Genomic DNA, 23,980 nt, shown 5'->3' on the forward strand with positions numbered 1-23,980 from the left:
CACGACAGCCGTAAAGCAGACGATCCAGTCCGGATGGGCCGGGCGGGAAGGGGAAAGGGCGGCAACTAAAAAGCCTCAGTTTCAATTGGTGGCCACAGTTTTACATAAACGGTGACGCCAGCCAAAGAAAAAGAGGGGCTGGGCTTCAAGTCCTCTTCTCAAATTTCCTCATCTACAATGTCTTGCAGAGCGGGCAGCGCATGCGTGCTGCAACGCTAGGCGAGACCTTAAAAAAAAAAGAGGCGTCTCTTGCAGCAGGTCTGTGACAGGTGTGTACTGTTCACAATTGAAGAACTGTAATCTTCATTCTCAGGGGTCTCACTAATACAAAAGAACTTGGCACAGAAGCTGAAATATGAAAAGACATTTTTATTAAACTTAATTAAGTGAGACTACGTCACACAGAAGCCTTTAGCAACTGAATGAGGCAGTCTAAAGAGTACAAAACACAGAGGCCTTTTATATGCTTAGGTTTACAAACTCAGCATAAAAGAAAGGGGCAGTCCTAGCTTCTGCAAGCATACAAAATACCTAATATGGAAATACAAGATCTGCAAAATATTAGCCAATAGAAAAACATCATGTAACCAGAATGTCCCCCTTACGTCGTGTTTCTGCCCAACCCATAAGTCAATCAATTACAGCACTTATAGGTCAATCAGTAATGGCAGAACATGTCTGTATGCAGTTAGGCCAGCTGGTGTCTGAGATTGCTTTCAAAGCAAGGACAGAGGTGGGTTTTCTACACGTTGCAGTCCAAAGGGCAGAAACACTTCATGAATAGAGCAGTCTGTGTAAAGGCGACACAAATTGATGACAAATGTAAGATGGAGTCAAAATTAAAGAACCTCAGCCCCTCCTTTTGCCATTACACAGGCAAATCCTAAAACTATTTTGCAAACATTATGTATTTCAGTGACTATTGACAATGCCAATAAAATCAGTCTCAAAAAACCCATTCTATGCAATCGCACGGGAAATACCCAGAGTCCGTCGAAGCCTCTCTGGCAGGCTTCTATTGTCCATCAAATCCTGTTTCTGTTTTCTTCCGCATGGGCCTCTTCATTCAGGCCTTTCATGAAAATGATGTTACTCAGTATCCGTTGGAGTGCCCTCTTGGCAAACACTCAAAGCTCACTTAAAAGTCGCAATGTCTCAATGCAGTGCACCAATATTTCTTGTGCTGCAGGTACTACAGATAGTGTGCTCTTCATTGATCAAGGGCACAGATCATCTCATGCAGACCCAAGTACTATTAATCGGGAAAGAGCAACAGACTGTCACTCTCAGCAACACTTTCAGGCTCCAACACTCTCTATTCAGTGTCAGAGGATGCTCGGGCTGCTCTTTCATTTAATCCTAGGTACCACAATGTAGTGCCTTTTGCCAATCCTGGATCCTCCGGTGCACTGCACTTCCGTTGGAGCAAAGGAAAAGGGGTTGTGTGGCCAAAACTCAGGCCAAGGGGCTCAAGGGACTGCACACTGTCAGAGGTTACCAGCACATGACAGGTGGAAAACTGAAGCCTCAAACAACAAGAATCCTTCTCTTTCGCTCTTTTGCACTGAAATTCTGGTTCTGTGGCAAAACCAGATCCTCCTTCTTTTCTGATGTTCAACGCCTTCTGATGAAGCAAGTACAATACGTTGGAGATACCACTGATGGCACGCTGGCGATCGCTGTCCAATCTTGCTACTTTTCTGGGTGCTGGGACTTCGTCTGTTAGCTGTCACTGATGGGATTGTGGGTGAGTTCCGCAGGTTATTATGACTTAATCCCGCGGAACCTAGTGACGTAGGAAATGTGACACAGTTGTTTCCTTCAATTAAGTACAAAAACAGTTCATTGTATAACAAGGGGACTGCAAGCAAGTGGCCTGCAATCTTTAAAGGAGTGGCCATACGTCATGGGACATTTCTGGTCTAGAACACACTGTCATTCTCAAAGGCAATACAAAGACAAAGGCAGTAGGCAAAACAGTGCCTCTAGCCTCTTTAATTGGGTTTCCATGTGAGAGCATATCCTCTACCATCTAAGGGTAGATAGCTACATGGGAATTCTATCTGAATGGATGTCCTCACATATGGTGGCATCATCTAATGGGGTAAACACATTTTTTTTCTCTCAATGATTACCCTAATTCCCTAATTCCTTATCTACAACACCTCAAAAGAGAAATCGCATAATACATATTATCAAGGACATGTAGATACCTCCCTTTTAATAACTGCATCAGGTGCACTATACAATAAAAAAGCTAATGATCAAAATGTGGAAACAAAAGACAAGAACTAGAGAGTCCTGGTATTTCCATGATTTGGAACACATCTAATCCACCAAAAATTAAAGCAGCAGAAAAAAAGGAACTAAAAACCAAATTAGAATAGGCATTGAATTTGTCATATTCAAAAAACGTAAGGTGTCTCCTATTGAGGTGGAAAACTTATCTTACTATAGTATTAAGTCAGTTAACCAGTCCATCACTACCCTGACAGTCAGACTGGAAAACATCAAAGTAGGCCTAAAGAAAAATCTTGAAAACCAGTCTGGTCATACAAAAGGGAATTATACATAATATGGGGTGTCTCTGATACATTACTGCAGTCTGGGAGTGTGAACCTGAGCAATATACCTACAATAATGAAAGCTGACTGGTGAAAGGAATATGGAAAAGAGAAATGGGACTAGGTCACAGCTAAAATCCCCAATAGCTAGGCACGATGCGACATCGGTCAGGGGAGAAGTGACAAAAGAAAAATCTATAGGAAGAACAAGGAATTACTTGGGTGAACAAAAAATCTAAAATAGTTCAAAAATGTTAACTCTACCACTGGCCGCTAAACCATATACGGTAATCTCAGCTAATGTTCCAGTTCCTTCTTCAGGGAAAAATTAAACCTTGTTTCCTTTATGGTACAAAGCCATACACTACTTAGGAAGCATAACAAAACTGACTAATGTAATATAGAAATTAGGTCACCATGTACAAGAGTCACAAATCTATAATTTATCCTTGCGTCCAATCAGGATACATAAATTTAGGGCTGCCTGTTCCTTAAAGGAAGAGGACAGTATCGTGACTAACAGCAGATGACACACTTTGATCCTGTATATCTTTTATTTTACTTCAATACTATATAGCCAAATTTGACATACACTGGTGAAGTGTTGTCTTGTTTTGTTCACAGCACGAAAAATCATATCTGTGAAATTTAGTATCAGCGCAAAAAAAAACACATATGCCAAGCCATCAGATATACGCGCTGTATATCGAGCACAAAAAGCATAGACAAAGTACAATAGCATATGTAAATAAGCGGTAACACACAACACCATTGCATTAACTTTATGCACTGTGAACCTGCAGCCCAAAACAGAATATTCAGGCCTGCTTAATTTGTCAGGCTTAAAATCCTCACCCTCCTTTTGACAGCAGATCACCAGTTAGTGGAGATTTGGCTGTCAAACACAACTAACTGTGTCGCTTCTGAAACACAGGACCAGCAGGAACAATTCATAAAAGGATAAAATGCAAAAATATGTAAAACACACAAACATTTCTGCACATAACACACAAAAATATCAACTGTAACAACCATCTTTTGAAAACATGCTAAACCTTTTTAACTTTCCAAAAACTTTTTCACAGACACTCTGAGTGTCCCGTGCGCCAACACCCTTTGAGGCCCTGCTTTTCCAAGCAATGATTTCTCCATCTGTTTACACTTACTCCTATCCTACCTCACTGACCTTAAGGTCAAAATCTGCCTTGCGGACTCCTCAGCTCTCTATCTCTTCCTCACTCTAAGGCTGAAAAAGACAAAAAACCTTCCCAACTCTTTCTAACCTGCAATAACCAACCCTATTTAAAAACACATGATATATATATTACTCCTGCTAGGGGCTACAATTTATTTCTATACTTAGATTATTAAAACCGTTACTGTGACTAATTCGCAAAACATAATAAAACACATACCAGTTTTTAGAACAAATGCTTGTTTGCAATGGTACTCATTTCATCAACCTTAAATGGATGAAGGTCTCAGTTAGGTCCAGCAAAAGGTAAAACCTTCCACCCTGATATTAAATTCAAACCTCTGCACCAGGCACATTGGCTCACTGACCTATTTAAAAGCAAACCCAAATGGGAACAACCTGCAAATTTGTATTATACCTAAATGTATGCATTTACTGAAGCCTAAAGCACTTTAAAGCTATTGTAAATGGCAAAAATGCCCAAATTTTACCCAAATTCGACTTTGATATTTGGGGCACTTAAAAATAAAGATCCTACAATTGCATTACTTATTAATCATCCTCAGAATGTTCTTTACAAATTGCAGAGATTGGACATTAGACATCTCTCATGCAAATCCTTAGAAAAATGAGTTTTTCACGCCTGCGCCAAGTGAAATTCTATATGCTAATGTCCTCATTATGCAGTATACCATAACTTAAATTAAATTATAATGCTAGGAGGTCACAGTATAAGTATTAAGCTTCATGAATAGTAAAAAACGAATTTTGTAGCACTTATTTTTATAACCCAATCATTTTTGATAATTCCACATATTCAGGCTCTGTAATTCCTCGAATCTGACTTCATTTTCTTTTTTATTTTCTATGTGCCACGTAGGCCTGCAAAGATAGCCTGACGAACAAAGTGGTCTGGCCTCCCCAGGTCATGTACACATTAACCAGATTAAACTGTAAGAAACTAACCTCTTCACCCGAAACTGACCTCGCAAAACCAATTTCCCTGATTGATCTTTATCTGAGATTGCCAATCAATGTTCAAGACATCGTTAACTTTTTAGTTTCCTTGCACTTGCCTTATCTTGTTTCAGCATCTGTTACGGTTTTTCTTTTTAAATGTTTCTTCATTACATGGGTTAATTATTATTTAGCAACTGAGCCAAGAATATGCTTACAGAAATGCTTAAAGAGAGGAAAACCCTTAATTGAAATGTCTTCCTATAATACAAAATAATGAACCTTAGTTTTGGAACCTTTTTAAAACAACATTCTGAAATTCAAAGTTTCACCTGTGCAACTGAGGGCAAAATCCTGGCTGAATAAATATTCCTGTTTATTTAGCTTGTTTTTAAGTGTTTGTAACATTAGCAGCTGGCAGTCTTTTTCAAACTAAAACATATCAATGCGTGTTCTATAATATTTTAAGTTCAGCAAGAATTTACTTCAGCTGATCTGTTTGCCTGTTAATATCTAATACAATGTATCTAAGGAAAATGCTGTAAGTTTATTTATTTTTTGCAAAACACCCAATTTCATTTTTTGGGGGCTTTTTTATTCCTAGTGAATGCGAATTTACATTTTAGTTTTTAAACATTTAGACATCTTGCTTAATAGACTGAAAACATCAAGAAAAAACACAAACACATATTTGAGCTCATTTCAGACATAAACAGAAAGGGGTCAAACACTCAGGACACACAATACGGCGCGCTTTAGCCATGCATTTCATAAATGGCGCCAACGCTATTCACTTACAGAAATTGCACTAATGGGAAAACCACATAGACATTTAAACACATTTAACCCACAAACCAATACTCAGAACAGAAACAAAGGACAGCCCACAGACTGTACTTATACCAAACCATTTGAAAATACTAGTTGTACGTCATTTTTACAAGAAACGCTTCTCAATTGTGTTCCAAAAGACTGCAAAAACAGCACAACAGACTGATGTATGTCCAAGAAGCGAAAATACACTCAATTCACTAGCTTTGACTAGCAGAACACCAAAAATCGCTCTGCATATCTTCATTCATAAAATTGCACAGAACAAAGGATCCTTGTATGTATTATGTCCATATTTTAATTCCCTGGGGATACAGAATCACCAAGGAAGAAATATGTTTATATACCTAAACCTATTTAGGTATTCCTTCTAGGAGAGCCGGCTAATTAATTTCATATCACACTATGGTACCTTCCAAATAAAGCAACACATTCCTCTGTGTGAGCTTTGAAACAGGCATGCCAAAAATATTGCAAAATATACAATATTATAATCAAAATAGTGCTTAATGTACTTTTCGTACGTACACCATTCAACTAAACCAAATAGAGAAAATTCTCCTCATTACCTGTCTACACAAATTGCAATTCGCATATACAAACCTATACAAATCCAAAAGTTGGCCAACACAAATTCCAAAGTTCCAAAGCTACAGTAAGCATTACTAAATTACCTTACACTTACCAATCAAAAAGGTTATCCAAATTCTAACTGTCAAGTTCTAAATGACCTAACGGTCTTTTTTTTTTTTTTTTTTTTTTAATACTCACGCCAAAAAGGTTCTCAGTCAGGAGTGACATCATGTGGAGGGTCAAAATCAGGAAGAGCAGAAATATACTGGGCTGCAGAGACGAAGAATCTCCAGAATCCCTGTGCACAGAGTACCTTCTTAGTAGAATCCTGTTCTGTCCTCCTCAGTAGATTTCAGTCTTCTGACAAGATCACTCCCACAGAAAGTCACTTCTCTGATGAAGCCCGCGTTGGCCGCGCCATCTGAAGAACTGTAATCTTCATTCTCAGGGGTCTCACTAATACAAAAGAACTTGGCACAGAAGCTGAAATATGAAAAGACATCTTTATTAAACTTAATTAAGTGAGACTAGGTCACACAGAAGCCTTTAGCAACTGAATGAGGCAGTCTAAAGAGTACAAAACACAGAGGCCTTTTATGTGCTTAGGTTTACAAACTCAGCATAAAAGAAAGGGGCAGTCCTAGCTTCTGCAAGCATACAAAATACCTAATATGGACATACAAGATCTGCAAAATATTAGCCAATAGAAAAACATCATGTAACCAGAATGTCCCCCTTACGTCGTGTTTCTGCCCAACCCATAAGTCAATCAATTACAGCACTTATAGGTCAATCAGTAATGGCAGAACATGTCTGTATGCAGTTAGGCCAGCTGGTGTCTGAGATTGCTTTCAAAGCAAGGACAGAGGGGGGTTCTCTACACGTTGCAGTCCAAAGGGCAGAAACACTTCATGAATAGAGCAGTCTGTGTAAAGGCAACACAAATTGATGACAAAAGTAAGATGGAGTCAAAATTAAAGAACCTCACAATGCTTTGTTTTGTTGAGCTTGTTTCAGGTAATCTGTGTCCACAGCAGTCACTGTGTACTTATTTAAATAACTGCTGCACACTATAAGCATGACCTCGCCCACCCCATTCGGCCTTAGGTAATCTTTTCCTCTGAAGAGGTTACGCGGGCTGATCAGGGCCATGAAGCGCACAGCACCTCCATGTTAATTTCCCTGGATGGCAGATCGGTGGTTTCTGATCTGTGGTTCCTGCAGAGCAAGGATCCCTGTCAGCTGAGGACCATAGTGGTGTACGGTGGTGGTCTTGTCACAGCATAGTGGATTCTGGTTCTTTAGAAGAACAAATGATCTACTTGAGTCTCCTTTAACCTCTGTTATCACTTTAGAAGGTCTCTATATGACCTGGCACATGTACATACTGTTTCCAGTTGCCCACTGCCTGATTCCTGTCTTCTCTGCCTGGCAGGGCTGGGACCAATCCGTATGAGGTAACAGTGTGTCAGGTTAGTTCTGGGTCATTTTTTGGTTGAAAATAGTTTCTTCTTTCCTTATAGCTCTTTCATAGGTGTGAACAGCATTGTTTGATACTTGCATTGTATCATCAGGACACATATATAAGTCAAGGAACAAAGGAGCTAAAAGTAGGAAAAACTACTCTATCAAATCAATCGCTGTAATAATTTTTTACTTTTTTGACAAATGACAGTTCCCCATAGAAATTTGTTATTTAAAAAAAAGTACATAAATCAGGAACTGCATTACCTGCTTTATCATGAAGACTATTGCTGCCCCGATATTAGAAGTACAACTTATTAACTCCATATACATTTTTTTATCTTTTTCTCGTGGAAAACTGCCATGCATATCATTTTACTATTTAATTATTTTGATAGTATCAAAACATACCTTCTAATAACACATTGCAAAGTGATCCGAAATGTGTAGCCCCCCCCTAAAGCCGACATACTGACTTTGTACCAAATGAGAGGGATCCTAAGATACGGCCTATTGTCAGTAACTGCTGACAAAAAAAACTAACGTCAAGTAGATGGCGTTTCATTTAAGCACTTCTTCAGAGCTTTACAGTTCATGATTGAAAATACATTTGACGCATGTGTACCAACACCAGGAATTCGCGACCGAGCACCGATATCTGAGATGTGAATAGGACAAATAGAGATTCATCGGGACTCCTTGCCTCCTCAGATAGACTCAAGGTAGCCCCACTGGTTGTCACTCCACTCTGTTCCTGACTCTCGTAACCTTCAAGGATGTACCAAAGACTGGGCTTTCCTGCCATTCCTTCCTTGTAGGCCAGCCACCGCAGCACTTAAAGCTCAAGCAACTTTTCTTCGGTGAACTTGTATGGGCTGTTGGCTCTTTTGTTTGTTCTGTTTAGGTCCTCCCCGAGACCCCTCATCTTCCCATTCCATCTTGGGAAGGCCAAGCTCCCCCACTGTGGTGTGCTTTTTTTATTTTTTTAGTGGAACCTTGATTTGACATTAATTAGGTCACCTTTTCACTGTCTGGATGCTCTTTAGAACTCCATTAAATAGTATTGTTCCTGATGTTAAGCCTTCCTCCTTCTCCACGCTTTTATAAACCCTTTGATACAGTTGAAGACTTGTCTGGCGCCATTAGCTCTCGGTGGAGATCTGCTTCTCATTGAGGCCATTGGACAGACCTATATTAGGGGATTTATCTGGCGCACCAGTCCTATTCTAGTAATCTTGTGCAGAACGTCTGATGCTGCCATTCACAATCTTCTAATTTATACTTTTGCATCCCCACAGTGCACCCCCTGTGTTTACATTTCGGCATCCGCTCCTGTCTGGGGGACAGCTGCAGTCTCCAGGTGAGTCTGGTGAAAACGTGTTTCAAACATTATTATTTTCATTTTACAGAGTAGGGGTTGTTTCTTCACATGTTCAGAGACCCTTTAGTTGTATCATTCTGCTTTGAAACGTAGAGCGCACAATGGAAAATTCAGTCACCATCTAAGGAAGGAGACCAACAGACTCGCTTTCAGATGGAGAGCATTTAATGTCCAGACTACTGGTGACTAAGAGCAGCCCCACAGGAGAGAGGGGAATGGGGTGAGATCCACAAAGGGCCAAAGTTGGCTTTGGGCCACAAGAGATGACTGAGGAGGTGGGAGGGTTTTTCTTTTCTTCAAAGGTACAGGGTCAGCTTAAGGTCTAGGTGAGATGGCCCAGGGAAGGGGGGAAGCAAAATGAGTCAGAGCAATGACCTCTCACCAAGGCCACATCTGTTATTTCCTTCAGAAAGGGTAGAAGAACCAAAGCAGGTCCAACCTATCATTAGAACATCGGTTAAGATTGTGTGGAGTGTATTGGGTTTCTGACCAGCTTGTCTGGTGCTGGCCCCTCACAGCTCATAAGCCCAGTCCTACATTCTTTAGAAAAAGGGGGTCAGGAGTGGACTGCAGAAATCCTCGTTATTTGTCTACCCTCTGCGTACCATTACTGAGGAGTTCTGCTATTCTAGAAGAGGGGTAATACCAGAACATTGAGTTTTGGAGGAATAACATGCGAAATTCTGTCTTAGATGGCAATTTCTGCATATCTTTCCCTGGATACCGCTGAGCAGCAGTTTTCGATCTGAACTGAATTCGAATGGGTTTGGTTACTTTAGTTACCATGCCGGTCAAAACTAACGAGCCACTTGTAATGTGGGCCTGAGGGGGATAAAATGGTGCTGCACTACTAGCAAATGGGGGCCTGTTGGGCAAATTCATTGGTTACTGTGTAGACTCTGGGTCAAGTCAACCCCATTGCGGTGCTTGAGGCCACTGAATTAAACCTGTAATATTTCTGCATATGAGTCTCCATGGCACTGTATGAGACCAGTGATGTATGGACCTTGCGTGACGTTATTTCCGTTGTAAGATTACCAGAGTTTGTCTGTGTGCTGAAAATGCTTTCTTTGTCCAGCTCTAACCTTTTGCTCTGTTTGTTCCAGGGTCGCTGCATCACTCTACTTCAATGCCCCAAGTTGAGGGTTTTGGCAAGACTTGGAATAAAAAGCAACTGAGGTGAGGAGGGTTCATGCTGTGCTCTGGTTTTGAGAAGCTGGGAGATAAAAAAAATAAATAAAAGCTGTACTGAAGGCACCTATGCCAGTTTCACCAGAGCAGTTGCTTCAGCACCGTATACCTGGTGTTCTCTTTAGCAAGTATGAGAGTTCAGCGAATTGAACTTGTACCACTGAAGCATGTAGTGATCTGAAGGTGAAGCGCTTGCATCTGTGCAAGCCAACTCAGCCTTCAATCTTTCTGAGGTTCATGAATTGAATACCTTCAAATTGGGTAGCAGTAACACTTGTTATTTACAGTGCGTAGAAAGTGAGGTATGAAGCACAACATAATAAAAGTTACTGTTATTGTAAAGCAACCAGATGGACTGCCATGTGGTGTGCTAGCAGTACTCTTAAGGTGACACCCAGCTTGTGCTGGTTGTATTTGGAAGCTCCTTAACCACCCTACAAAGCTGATTTGTGTTGTGGCCATACGGCACTTCTTTCATTGCTTTGTTGCCTGGAGAAGAGTTCATAATAAAGGAAGCAGAACATAAGCGACGCAAAAAGAAACTAATGGCAGTCACTCCTGTACTCGTCAAACATCTTCAATGATAATCTGACGCGACTGCTCGAACCAACATATCAGAGTTTGTTAACTATAAGGAGAGATCTATAGTTCATCTGCATTCCTCCAGAGTAGAGTCCCTTGTAGAATATAGTAGACCCTCACGTCTTGCATGTTTTTAAAATGGGCGCAGCTATGGTGTCTAACTGTAAAGACAATAGTTAGTGTTTCTCTCCACTATACACTAGGAATGTACAAATTGCAAAATCCAGTTCAGACTTAAAATGAGCAACTGATTCTCATTTAGAAAATTGCATTTCTGCATTCTTTCCTTATGCTTGGCCTTTCTCTGCTTCACAGCCACCCTCTGTCACAAGCGGTCTCCTTCAGCATTCCCTTTGGACTCGACAGTGATGTGGACATCGTGATGGGGAATCCAGTTTCTATGATGAGGTCAGTCAGCTCAGACAGTTTGGCACCAAATACGTACACGGCTCCAAAACGCACAACTAGAAGTACATTTACACCACCAGAAGATGTGCCCGTGTACATGGCCAGAGATGATTCCCGGCCTAGTTCTAATGGGCATGTGACAAATCCTCGGGCTATCCGGAAGATGCAGTTGTCCAACAAGACAGGGGGTAAAGATGTGGAAGCCCAGGGAGCACTTCTGGAGAATGGCCCAGTGGATGGGCTGAATCACTCTGAGCTGCCCACAATTGAGGAGGCCCTGCAGATTATCCACAGCTCAGAACGACTAGAGCCACGGCTTCATCCAGAGGGAGCTGCTGACGGCTTCTACCTCCATACACCTGAGAAGAACGAAGGGCATATGAAGCCCCGATCACCACGGCACTCTCATATTGAAGGGCAGGCACAAGAAGATGCCCCAGAGGTGCCCAGTGCAGGTGTTTATAGACTTCATAATGGGCCAACTAATGGGCGATCTGTGCCAGAAGCTCATCGAATGTCACGAGATGATGATTCCGTCCTGAGAGATAACAGCCTAGACTCTGATATGGAGGATAGCCCACGGCCACCCCTTGAGAAGGATCCTGGTGGAAAAGATGACTGCACCTCCTGTCAAAGTTCCTTGAGCTCTCAACCTGACAGCTCAACCTCCTCTAGCTCTGGGGTGAAAATGACAAACTTCGCTGAACGGAAGAAAAAGTTGGCCACAGATGTGAAGCCCAATGGTAACAGCGGTTCTCCCAAAGCCACCTCTGAGCCAATTGCAATCCCAACAACTACCACCTGGGCTCAGAAAGCAGAAGAGAGCCCAAGTAAGAGCCCAGCCCTGAACTCTGAGATGAACCAACTTGGTGCTCGATTAGAGGAGAAGAGACGAGCCATTGAGGCACAGAAGAAGCGAATTGAGGCCATTTTCACCAAACACAGGCAGCGATTGGGTAAAAGTGCCTTTTTGCAGCTTAAAAAGAAAGAGGAGCTTGATGGGGAGGTGGATCCAGAAGATGTGGATGTTGACGAGGATGAAAAGAAAGTGACTTTGGAGCACAGACTGTCTAGGATAGAGGATGAGGAGACTATGCCAAGCCCCTGGGCACAGGACAGGCTGGTGAAGGAACACAAGCCTGAAGAAAATAACAACATCGAGACTCCAAATAAAGGGCGTAGTGACAAGCAGGTAACGTTCTCACCAGAAATCACAAAGGGCGGGTTGGATGATAACTTGGGTGACTACAACCGGGCGGTCGCCAAACTCAATTCGGCATTGAGCTCCCTCCAGATGGACATGCAGCGGCTCTCCGATCAGCAGCAGAAACTGATGCACCAGGAGAAGACCAAAGCTTGGGTCATCCCAGCCTCCTCTCCCAAGACCCCTGTACATCGCCCTAGCCGGGAGTTTGTGCCTCCTAGATCTGTTGAGTTGTCATCTTCCTCCCCGTCACCCTCTCCATCTCGAAGAACTAGTGCACCACATCCAAAATCCCCAGCACCAGTTGCCAAGAAGCCACCGCCTCCTACACTCCCCAAAAGTCCAAAGCACAACCGGCCCGTGGAACTGAAGATCCCACCCCTTACACGAGTGTTGACCCCACCAAACAATGTTGACAACATGCCCCGCTTGCGCAAGTTCTCACCCAGTAAAGTTACTGTCCAAACTAGGTCATCCCTGCTCTTTTCCGATGATGAATATGCAGACTTGGCCAGCATTGCTGATGGGGCAGAGTCTGACTTTGGTGACACCTACTCTAACGGGGAATATTGCATGGACAATGTTGGCATCCATCGCCCTGTGGCATCTGTGTTGCCCCAGAGTTCAAGCACCTCTGGGGATGGCATGAGCAGTGAGGTGTCATCACCCGGCACAAGGAGGCACAATTTGATCGAGATCCCGCTCTCTGCTCTGCGGCTTTCTGAGGACTCTGGGGGAGAAGGAGATGATTCCCTGGAGGAGTCTATAGCAGATGAGTCTGGACCAGGCCAGAGAAGTGGCGTTGGATTCTTCTTTAAGGTAAGATCTCTTCTGGTGCTCATTTTGTTATGCCACTTCTGCCTTTCATCTGGTCCTGCAGCATCACAAAAAAGCATTTTAAAGGGCAAATGAACAGATAAGGGATAAACGGCTCATGTTGAGGGGTGGTAGTGTTGGTGTCATGTTGGCATGATGTCACTTCTGCTCCCACTGGCATTTTGAGAGGTCTGACATCCCTGTTTCTCATGAATCATCCTAGCTTTGTCTTCCAAAACATGTCGGTCAGTATTTCCAGAGACATACATTGTACAGTTCCGGTTTAAAGATATGCAGGTAAATCTCGTTTCTTCATTCCTCAAGAAATGTTTACCTCTTAATTCTACAAAAACTTCTCTTCTTCCTAATCACTTTCTTGTATTGTGAAGCCTTAAGCCCTTATTTAGAGCTTTGCGGATGGGGTGCTCCATTAAAATGTGGTGGATAACTAGTTGTCATATTACAAGTGCCGAAGACTATACCACACTTGTATTATGGTGGACGAGACATCCCCCATATTTGTTAAGGAGTAACCCATCTGCCTGTGTCTAAATTGGGCCCTTAATCAAGCTATGTTCATCCTGATGATTCAATTCCCATAGAAACACAAGTACTCCAATCCTCAAAGAAAGGCACACTCCTGCACAAATGCAAGCACCACCTTCACACACCCACTGCATTTACACACAGGCACAATCGTTCGTCCCCTGCACTTGCCCCATACTGTCACCTCTGCACTTCTGATACCGGCATTCCAGTGCTCACACCATACAGGAACCCCATGCCCTTCACTTTGCAATCGTGCAGGCGTATGACTCCTCATGTGCCCCCACAGCTACACCCTTCATTTCCACAGGCACAGCCTTCACTTATATCTCTCACCTAGTGGCACGTTGCATGCTTTCATGAAGAAGCTGTTCTATAGCAGTCAGCTTATGTTTGGCTCATGTTCTCCTGGGGCATGGACATTTTGGATGATTGACTCCAGCGGTGGCCCTGAGGGGAGTGGGTGAGGTGCAGGGAATACAGTGCTTTCACTGTACTCTAGTGTGTCACTTGTGATATGGGCAGGGCCCCCAGCTCTGGTTGGGAAGGGTCTGGAAAGGAGTGCTTTGAGTCCAGGTATTTGCATCCAGATGGTGCTGTCTTTAGTAAGGTAAAGTATACAAAAAGTGATGGGTGTAATGATTGAATTAGTCTCCGCCACTGGCAATTACTCGGGCTGCATCCTAACCCATCATTATTTTGGACACGATCTCTCTACAGTAAAGACCTAGTTTTATGCAGATCAGTCTTGACTCTGCTCTGATGGCAACAGTCCAGCCCAAACTGCCAAGCCAGTTCCTCCCTAAACCGGAACACAAGTAAACCAGGATTGGTTGCACCCTGGTTATGGACTCATCAGCAGGGTATAGCTTGGGTCCAGTGACAATGTGCACTGGACCCACGTCTGGGCATACCCATTCCACATAGAGAAACACATAAAAGTATACAAAAAAAGTGGTGAATGGAATGCTTGAATTCATCTCAGCCACTGATAGTTACTCGTAGTCACCTCAGTTTGGATTCAGCTATATGCATATCAATCTCAACACTGCTCCAATGGGAACATCGTGTGCAAAATAACAATGGATTGGAATGTGGCCTGAGTAATTACCAGTGGCTAAGTTGAATTCAAGCATTCCACCCATCACTTTTTTGTATACTTTAGTATGGGAAGGGCATTTTTCCCCGGCCAAGAAATGCTCATAGAGCATGTCCTGGTGATCATGGTAGTCAGACCCAGGGAGCAGCTTCGGCTGTACTCTGGCCTCAGCAGGGTACAATGGCTAGAATCAAGTACTGCTTGTGGGGCAGGTTCAGGTAAAGCTGCAGTCCTCAAGCCAAGTGCTTCCCAGTGTGGAGGTCCCACACCAGGCAGGCTTGTCCTTCATTTGCCAGGTGGTGTGCCACGTAACAATCTTGAGACATGCATCAAAGTGGTTTATCCACACCCTTGGCCAAACAGGAGTCACTGTAGCGCACACCGAAGTAGCCCATGCTCTGCTGCATTGTCTTTGTAAGCCCCTGTGCCTCCTTTAATGTCAAAGGCAATTGGGCAGGACCTACTGTGGCTTGCCCTGCTGTTAGCTGGTATACACAACTCTGCTCTGTCCTCTGGGCCCATCTCTTTCCGAAGCCCATGCTAAATGTGAAGAAAGAGGCAACTAACTATTCCATGACCTAACTATATAACCAAGAAGCGAGAGAATTGATTACGGTTTGTCACACTTCCTCCCATCTCTGTACTCAATTATTAACATGGTGTGAGATTCTGATTTGCCCACAAGGAGCTAGATTATACCCCTAGCCACCGTTTATTGCCAGTCCAAAGAGTAGTCTTTGTAAAATGCAATGACGCTTGCCCAACAGGATGGCATGCTTCTTTGGGTCATGCTTCACTTTGGGTGGGAAGTGCAATACCCAAAGGGCTCCAAATAGAGCTCATTTGTTGAGATTTTTTTGATCTTGGAACCACTGAATTTTCAGATTTTTTATTTTATTATATCAGTTACTCTGATGCAATGTGAAATTACCTCTGGTAAAGGTATTAATTGTTCTTTTAATTATATTGTTCCTTCACAACAATAAGATTAATGTAATAAAGGTGGGACTTGACAGGAACTAATCGTCCGATAGGTCTACCGTGGCGGCTGGAGAGCCACTGAATTCTCGAGCCTGAAGCCTGGCTCTGGCTCAGCTAGAGGTCCTCTTGGAACCTCAAGCCCATAACGAGCCGAGCTTTCATGTGGCTTCTGCTTGTCTCCCTCCCTTCCTGTACCCGGCGTCTGGCACTAAAGTCAGAGCTGCAGAGTGTCGAAGTGGGGATCCGGGTTCGAGTCTCTTCATCTGCTCAACATACTGCGATTCTGGGCAAAGACTTAATCTTCCCATGCCTATAAACAATGCATGTGACCTTCTATAATGTAACTTGTGCTCATGTAAAGAGCTCTGCCTTTGGGCCAAGTTCTCGCTGTCATTAAAAACTGCAGAAAAATGAACTCTGGTAAAAACAAAGCCTTAACATAAGGGAGACAAATACATATGCATTTCCTGAGTTGTACAAAGTGAAACCAGAAAACCTGGATACTTTGCAGCTTCCCTGCATAGATAGTTGGATCTTAGGCAAATACTTTATTTCAGCAAAACTTTTTTCTTCATTATCGCATATGAAAGTATTTCAAATATGTGAGTTCAGACTACCGGTTGTATAAAAGTATCACTTTTAATAGGTACCTCTCAGTGCAGTGTTATCATGTGCCTTATTGATGTCAAAGCTTCCAAATGTTAAAGAAATAGACTTTTTCGAATTTTGAAGAGACTTCATCATATTTGTGTAATGTTTGTTGTATGATTTACATAGCAAATCTTTTCTGGGCTCTGCTCCTGCACTGGCTCAAAGATCTGATCTAGACTCTTGGCTTGGCTCTCTATTAATTTGTTAGCTCTTCCACCTATAGTCTACAGTTAGTTGTGGTCACCATGTTTCTTGCCCTTTAGCCACTACCAGTTCACAGCACGTTTCGTGTTGCATAACCCAATGATGAAGCATGCAACTTTGGTGGGTGAGGGTCATTGCATCCTAAAAGGAATACTCTTTGGCTCTGCAATAATCAGTGGGCCAGAGGTATAATCTACCCCTTTGTGGGCAGACCAATTGCAACATCAAACCATTTTTGTGAATGAGTATTCCATGATGTACACCAGAAAGTAGAATTAATAATGTACCTCAATATCAATGAGGGAAGCCCACTGTTCGAGGTTGATAAAAATATAACCTGTACAGCTCATACTCCGGCCATTGTTAAATGTATTTGAACCTGTTCTATCTGATGGAGTTCTCCCATGAACTGCCCTTTCCCTGTGCAATGCTTTAAGTTGTAATGCTGCCTCCATACATATCTTGACCGGGGGCAGCTCGAAGGTGGGGATGCTCCAATGTGCATCTTCCTCTTCGGTGAGTTTACTATCATCCTGATCAAGGGGCCCAAAGGTGGTATTGAAATCCCCATGCAATTACAAAATTTGCAGTTCCAGGCTTACTTTCCAAGAAGTCCTCTAGAATGGAAACTGTGAGGCAGTCTTCTACCTAAAAGACCTCTTGCATAAACATTAAGGACTATTATTTGTTCATGAGAGCTCGTCTGTATACAAATGGCCATGATATCCAGGCTATCAATACAGACTTCCTGGATTCTATAACGCGAGTCCAATTTTACCCAAATTGTTAGCCCTCCTAATGCTCTATCCCTCTGTCCTTGGGTTGCCGGTTTATGAAAGTTGAGGTAGCCTGGACGATGGATAGGGTTTGTGGACCATGTTTCAAGGAACAAGTAGATGTCTTGGGCTTTGATTAAATCAGACCAGTCAAAGGAATCTATTTTTTACTGCAAGCCTGCAATGTTCCATGAAATATGATAGCTGGGCTAATTCCAAGGGAAATGACTGCTCTATGAGCCCTATTGATTCACACGAGTTGCCCTCAGTACTTTCTCTGTCCATAGGGGGAATTGGATGATCGGCTAATCTACTACTACTACTACGGGGAAATAGCCGACGACCAGAGACCTCCCTACCAGCCTCCAAAAACTTATCCGAATGAGGCTGCTGGAGAGAATTCCACAACCATCAATCTACCTTGCGTAGGGGAGACCCCTCAATGTGGTTTGGAACCAATTTACTGGTTCTAAGACTATTTGATAAGTTCGGGGGGGGGGATCTTTTGGCAGAAATTATGTCTTGCCTAATAAGTGATCTACACTTCCTCACATGTCTAAACCAATGTGTGTATTTGTTTATAAGGGAATGTTCATCCTCTTTAGTTAGGCTAGTTGGGTGTTTTGGGACTTTAGTTAAAAAGAGTTGTCTTATTGGGTTGGGCACCTTTGGCTGCTCATAGAGGGAGTGTACATAGAGGGAGTGAAATTTAGGAAAAAGCTAAAGACATGGCTCTTTGTACAATAGTCCTCGGCCTGGTCTGCCCGCCCCTAAGCACCTGTTCTCAATCTGATGAAGCGCCGGGACACTCCTTTGGAGTAGCTGAGCGCTATATTAAGACAAACTTTAACATAACATAACATAACATACTTCCTGTGTCATTGTCCTCATCGGATGAGTGGTTCTAGGGTGGTAAAGATGGTTGTCCACAGATTCTAAATGCTGCTACCTATCTCGGTTACCATTTGAGAATGTTGTAATGTGTGTGATGCCCTTTTGAGGTGGGAGACCATCTATATTTGGTGGTTGGGGATCCATTAAGTTACTGTGTATAACCCTACTATTCGAGGCCATGTTACCAATGTGTTGATCCTTTGGCATGATCTTCGGAAGCCTAAGTAATTGGTCCTTCATACTTGTGGTGTCGTGTGCCACCAGTTTAAGGGTATCCAATAGTGTGCCGACTGTTTTCTTGAGGGCTATGACCTCCTCCATTAAATTACTGATCTGTGATTTTAGGTCATCAATGTAGCCTTCTTGTGTGACCCTGGTCGTGATAATAGATGGATTGGGTGTAGGGGTTGGCGCTTCTGCTACTTCTGACGTTTGGGGTCTCGAATCTGAGCTCATGGCCGGTTCTGACAGTCCAGCATTGCTATTGTTACAGTGAGCGATGGAGGTACAAGAAAGAGTAGAAAGTGATCATAATTCCCTAATATCAAAAATTAAAGCTCCAAGACTGAACTTGGTCCCAACCCAGACAACGCAGTGTACAACAAACATTACCTCGCTCTGTAATCCTAATCGGCGGGTTAAATAGAACAAAATAGTGGAAAATGAACAATAGCTCCTAGCAAGGGCAGATGTTACCATTACGCTGGCAGAGCTAGAAACCGCTGCTACCCAGGTACAGTTAAAAAAAAAAAAAAAAAAAAAAAAAAAACATAATTAGAGCTCATGAAGATCTATTTGGCAAAATAAAGACATATTTTTTAAAGCTTCTCAGGCATCCCAGTAAGTTGAAAGAGAAACAAGCCAGCTGGTATAAGAAGGCATGTAGAGAAGCATATAAGTCACTGGCCGCAGCAATCAAACTAAAAGATTTGGCCACTATCAAACAAACCTGCAAGAGGTATAAAGCCACACAGCTGAAAGCCAAAAAAATCTGGGACGAACAGAGATAGGATGATCTTTTTTTATTTAAACTTTTCATAACATACCATACCGTATACATAACATAATAATACATTAAAACCAATTCAGGCAAGTCCATCATTTGACGTTAGTGTAAATTCACATTGTCCAATCCACTAAGTACAGTACCTTCTACCCACGTTTATCTACACTTTTATATAATGACAACCACCTATTCATAGACTGCAGAGCCTCTGGATGGGTTAGCAAATAATCCGTAAGGGGTGACCAATAATCCCTAGGCGTGGAGCTAGAGATGTTGAGATCTTTATCAGGCCAGCACAGGGAAAAATCTCCCAAATTTCTGTCAATTGAACAAATGGGGGTGAGGAGGGCAAGTACCGTCCCCGCAAAACCATGTAGCCCCAGATATGTGGGTCTCCTATTTCTCGACGCAATTTCTGTAGATGAAGAGGGGTAAATCGAAAAGCCATTTAAAATTCCGCCTCATGATTTAGCATTGCATTTTAATATAGGGGAGATTGAAATAGTGGCGCATGCAGTAACTGGAGGAAGAGCACCGGGCCTAGACAGTATCCCGGCGGATTAATGTTTGCACAACAGGGGCATTTGGCAAAGGTATATATTGCTGTTAACGCAATAGCTAGTGGAGCTTCCATTCCTGAATCCTGGCAGGGCCCAGAAATCTTACCAATTTACTAAAAAGGCGACCGATCTAGCCCCCAGCAACTATAGGCCAATAAGCCTTATTTATTCGATGCAAAAGATAATGGCAAGATTGGTGTTGACATATTGACACAGTTCCAGGCAGGATTCAGTACCCATGTGAGCACTGTTGATCAGGTATTCCGTTTTCTACTAATATATTCGCATGTCGTAGTGATTGCAGGAGGTAGAATCTACGCTGCCTTTGTGGACTTAAAGTCCGCATTTGACTTGGTCCCTCAAAATAAAGTTTGGTGGGTCCTAAAGGACCCAGGGATGCCATTAGACCTATTATCCATAGTTGCGAGGCTACATGAGAATTTCGTCCAGGTGTGCTGGGGCATACAGGGCAACAATACAAATCGATTCCCCGTATCTAAAGGGGTCCGCCAAGGGTGTGTTATGGCCCCAACACTATTTATAAATGGGGTAGTTAACTATTTTACCACCTACCCAACCGATGCACCTTCACTTGCAGGCATAAAAATGTCTATACTTGTCATCTTGAAAACACAGAGCTGCCTGCAACGGGCATTAATGCGCTTTGAAGAATTCTGCAAGGCCCGCTGTCTTGTGATAAACACAAACAAAACCAAATTCATGGTCCTCCACAAGCATTGGACAATTAAGGGGAGTGTATTTTTAAATAATGAACACCTTGATCAGACTGACGTTTTGACTACCTAGGGATCACCCTGGTAAAAAAAAAAGTATCTGGAAACCATGGCCTTAAAGCATCACCAATTAACGGGTGCATTGCTGAAAAAACACAAGTCCTAACTAACTAAGCCTATAAAGCCAGAATTGAAGATTTAAAACACCAAAGTCATAGCTTCTGTACTTTATGGTGCAGAACTATGGGGCTATGACAACCTAACACCATTAGTTTTAGCCTAAAATAAATTTATGGGAGGCATTACCAGTCTCCCGCAAAACACTCCGCTCAATCCCCTATATTATGACCTAAGTTGTAACAGATTGGATGAAATAGCAAGGTTTCGCCAGATAGCATTCTGGCTTAGACTATGGACTATTCCCGAGTTATCACACTACACCAGTGCACTCAAAGATCTCTGGGAAGCTGACACCTCAAATGAGATAACCTCGCTGGAAAAGGTGAAAAGCACACTGGTTAACATGGGTTTGAGACCTTTATGGGATGACCCAGTGGTCCAACAGTTCCCCTATAAAAAAGAAATGAAGGAGCTCTATTGGTCCATGGTCGTAACGAATAGTACACAAACCATCGAGAGGGCAATGCTGGCAGGCAAATTCATAGTTTAAGCCTTGTCCACAGTATGAATCCTACTAGGATGTCCTATCCAAACCCAGAGACAGAAGACTCTATTTCCAATTTCGGGTAGGTGCATTACCATTAAAATTTCTCACCATCAAATGGCATAATTCTAATGGCCGCAGATGCCATTTGTCTGTAGAATATGACACCACCTATTCACATATTCTATTTGTCTGTCCTGCTTGTAAGGCCCCCTGGGACAAAGGGTTAAAACCATTATGTTGAAATATGGGCACCAGGTCTAGCACTATTGCATTGAGAATATTGCTGACAAACACAAACGTACTGTGCGTAAAAGCAGCTGCCAAATTTCTAATTTGGATGTGGTCAATTCATGACAAAATGTTAAAGATCACTGTGGCCATCCAATCTAGTAGCCAACAAAAAGAATAACGTTGGTGCACAATTTGTTAGGCTGCTGCTAGTATTGGCCGAGCAATGATTAATGAAATCCTCTGCCTTGAATAAGCGCAGTTGTAGTAATGGATGCCCACAGTCACTTAGTGTTGTAAATGGGGCTGTGTATCTGTTAGACATGTGTAATAACGAACAATATTATGTAGCTCTTTTTATGGTTCATGAGTCCAAGCATATTTCTACTCTATTTAATCGACTGCTTATTTTTATGATACTTTTTATGAAATAGAAATATTTTTAATTTTAAAAACAAAAAAAGTTTTATATAAGAGTATAATGTTTATATGGACTTGAAGTTGTTGAACCCCAATTTTGAACTTTTGTATATATGCCAAGCACTATGGTTAAAAGGGTGTATACCCTCTTAACAAAATGTTGCGTGTACTGTTGTGAATGGCTTTTATAATCTTGGTGATCGAAATAAAGATTATTAACTGAACAGAATTAATAATATGAAAGTAAACGATCTCCTTAAAATATAGAGCTTTTCTAGAGAATGGTCTCAGGCACACACCATAGGGGCTTCTTCAGTGAATTCTTCTCTCCGATAAGGTGGATAACTTTCACTTATTTTGAGGATTCCTTTGGGTCTCCTTTCTTTTGCCTTTTCCGCTTTGCAATATTTTAGCTATTTTATCCATTAAAAAATGTGCACCTGTTACTGTTATGTACCGTGTTCTGTTGCTCTTCAACTAGGTTTGCACTAAAAAATATCAATACACAGATACCTACATTTTGACATGTATTACTCGAGCTTTCTTTGTGGTTAATTGTGATTAGGCTCCTGGTTCAATTATTTGCATTTCTGTATGGTTATGCTTCTGTTTATCTGTCTTGTTTACCTGATAGTAACAGTAGCAGCTTAGTCGTGTATGCTTAGAAGTTCGAATGCATTGTATGCCTTTTGCGATTTGCAATGTTTAGTTTGGCTTGTAAAGGGCACTCAGTGAAGAGGACCTCCTAGGTTATTTAATGTCTTTGTAGCACCTAAATCTTTTTGGGACTATTTTTTCCAGCACTGCCCCATGAAGACTTCACTGCCCTATCTACCAGGTCTAATATTGATCACTGATCCCTTGAATATGCCCTGTTGTTTGGACTGAGCTTCTTTCGATCTGCCTACCCTCTTTTCCACCTCCCAAAGCTTTTGAACAAATATACAAAACCTCTGGCATCCCTAAAGCCTGTACCAGATTCTATGTATTTTTAAGCAGTTTCACATGACAGAAATTCTTAATTTTATTGTTGACTGCTAGATGTCCATTTCCTATAGTAGCCCTTTCCTTCAGCCAGGAAATTCTATAGTATTCGTCGTCTGCAAGTCCATCATGGATCCACAGGGATCGCAAGTAGTGAGACATCGAGGGCAATTGGATCTCCAATCGTTTTTGCCTTCAGAGATAGCGGAGGACATGTGGCAGTGACCTGGAGTTTCGATAACGAGTATGCATTACTAGTCCAGCATTTTAGCCAGACCAGTCATTCTTTACGGGGATGGCCTGTGATGTCTAGTAGAGCCATCTGCAAAATGGCTTTATTGTAAGAAAACTGTACCAAATCGACAAGGTTCTAACAAAATTGTGAGACTGATATGGAAATGAGATTGTTGAAGCATAAGCCATGTTTCAGAAGGTTTAAGTTCTCTGCAACTTTACTTTCTTCAGCTGTGCTCCTGATGTAGTAAAACATTAAAATATTCTCGGGTCCACCCCAAGCAATGGAGAAGCAGCATCACTGGCTGCAGGTTCCGGCAGTACACTTAGTACATTATGGGGCCGAGCTGCACACAAGGGAAAATGAGTGTAAAGGACCACATCTACTATTATTAACCGACTCCGAGGCCATAATGCTTTTGAAGTGCACGCATGTGTAAGTTAGGTCATCATTATTTTCCTACCTTGTGTTGCAGAAAGAGGACCTGTGTAAGTAGTTATAAGTAACTTTCTGTTGAACATTTCAGTCAATGCAAAAGTCTGTTAAACTACTGCCTAGACAATCTTAAAATGCACTATTACACGTCCATGAACACTGCCTCTCGTCCTCCAAGGCCAGTTTCACATGCAGACACAGACCCGTCCAACAAGTGAATGCATGTTGTGACTATCTAACATCTAAAATTGTGGGTTGTTTTGTTGGCTTTTTATTTTTAGATCTTTTAAAGAAAATGGTTAGGGGACTCTGTGGGTTCTCGGTATTTTTTCTGTAGGTACTTTGGTGTCAACAGACTTCTATAAGCTTTAAAAATGTCTTCGAGGTTTTCTTT

At 42.2% G+C, this 23,980-nt stretch overlaps 1 protein-coding gene across 2 annotated transcripts in view; it reads left to right on the forward strand.

Annotated features, from left to right (window-relative positions):
* CAMSAP3 (calmodulin regulated spectrin associated protein family member 3) overlaps window positions 1–23,980 on the forward strand; it is a 267,765-nt gene that overhangs the window by 212,915 nt on the left and 30,870 nt on the right. For both annotated transcript variants that reach the window (XM_078682487.1, XM_078682477.1), the window contains 3 exons: window positions 8,883–8,944; window positions 10,072–10,144; window positions 11,054–13,169. In XM_078682487.1, coding sequence (XP_078538613.1) covers window positions 8,883–8,944; window positions 10,072–10,144; window positions 11,054–13,169 — 2,251 coding nt within the window. The remainder of the gene's footprint in view (window positions 1–8,882; window positions 8,945–10,071; window positions 10,145–11,053; window positions 13,170–23,980) is intronic.

Source organism: Lissotriton helveticus, chromosome 1_1 (assembly GCF_964261635.1).
Source record: "Lissotriton helveticus chromosome 1_1, aLisHel1.1, whole genome shotgun sequence".
NCBI classification, from domain to species: domain Eukaryota; kingdom Metazoa; phylum Chordata; class Amphibia; order Caudata; family Salamandridae; genus Lissotriton; species Lissotriton helveticus.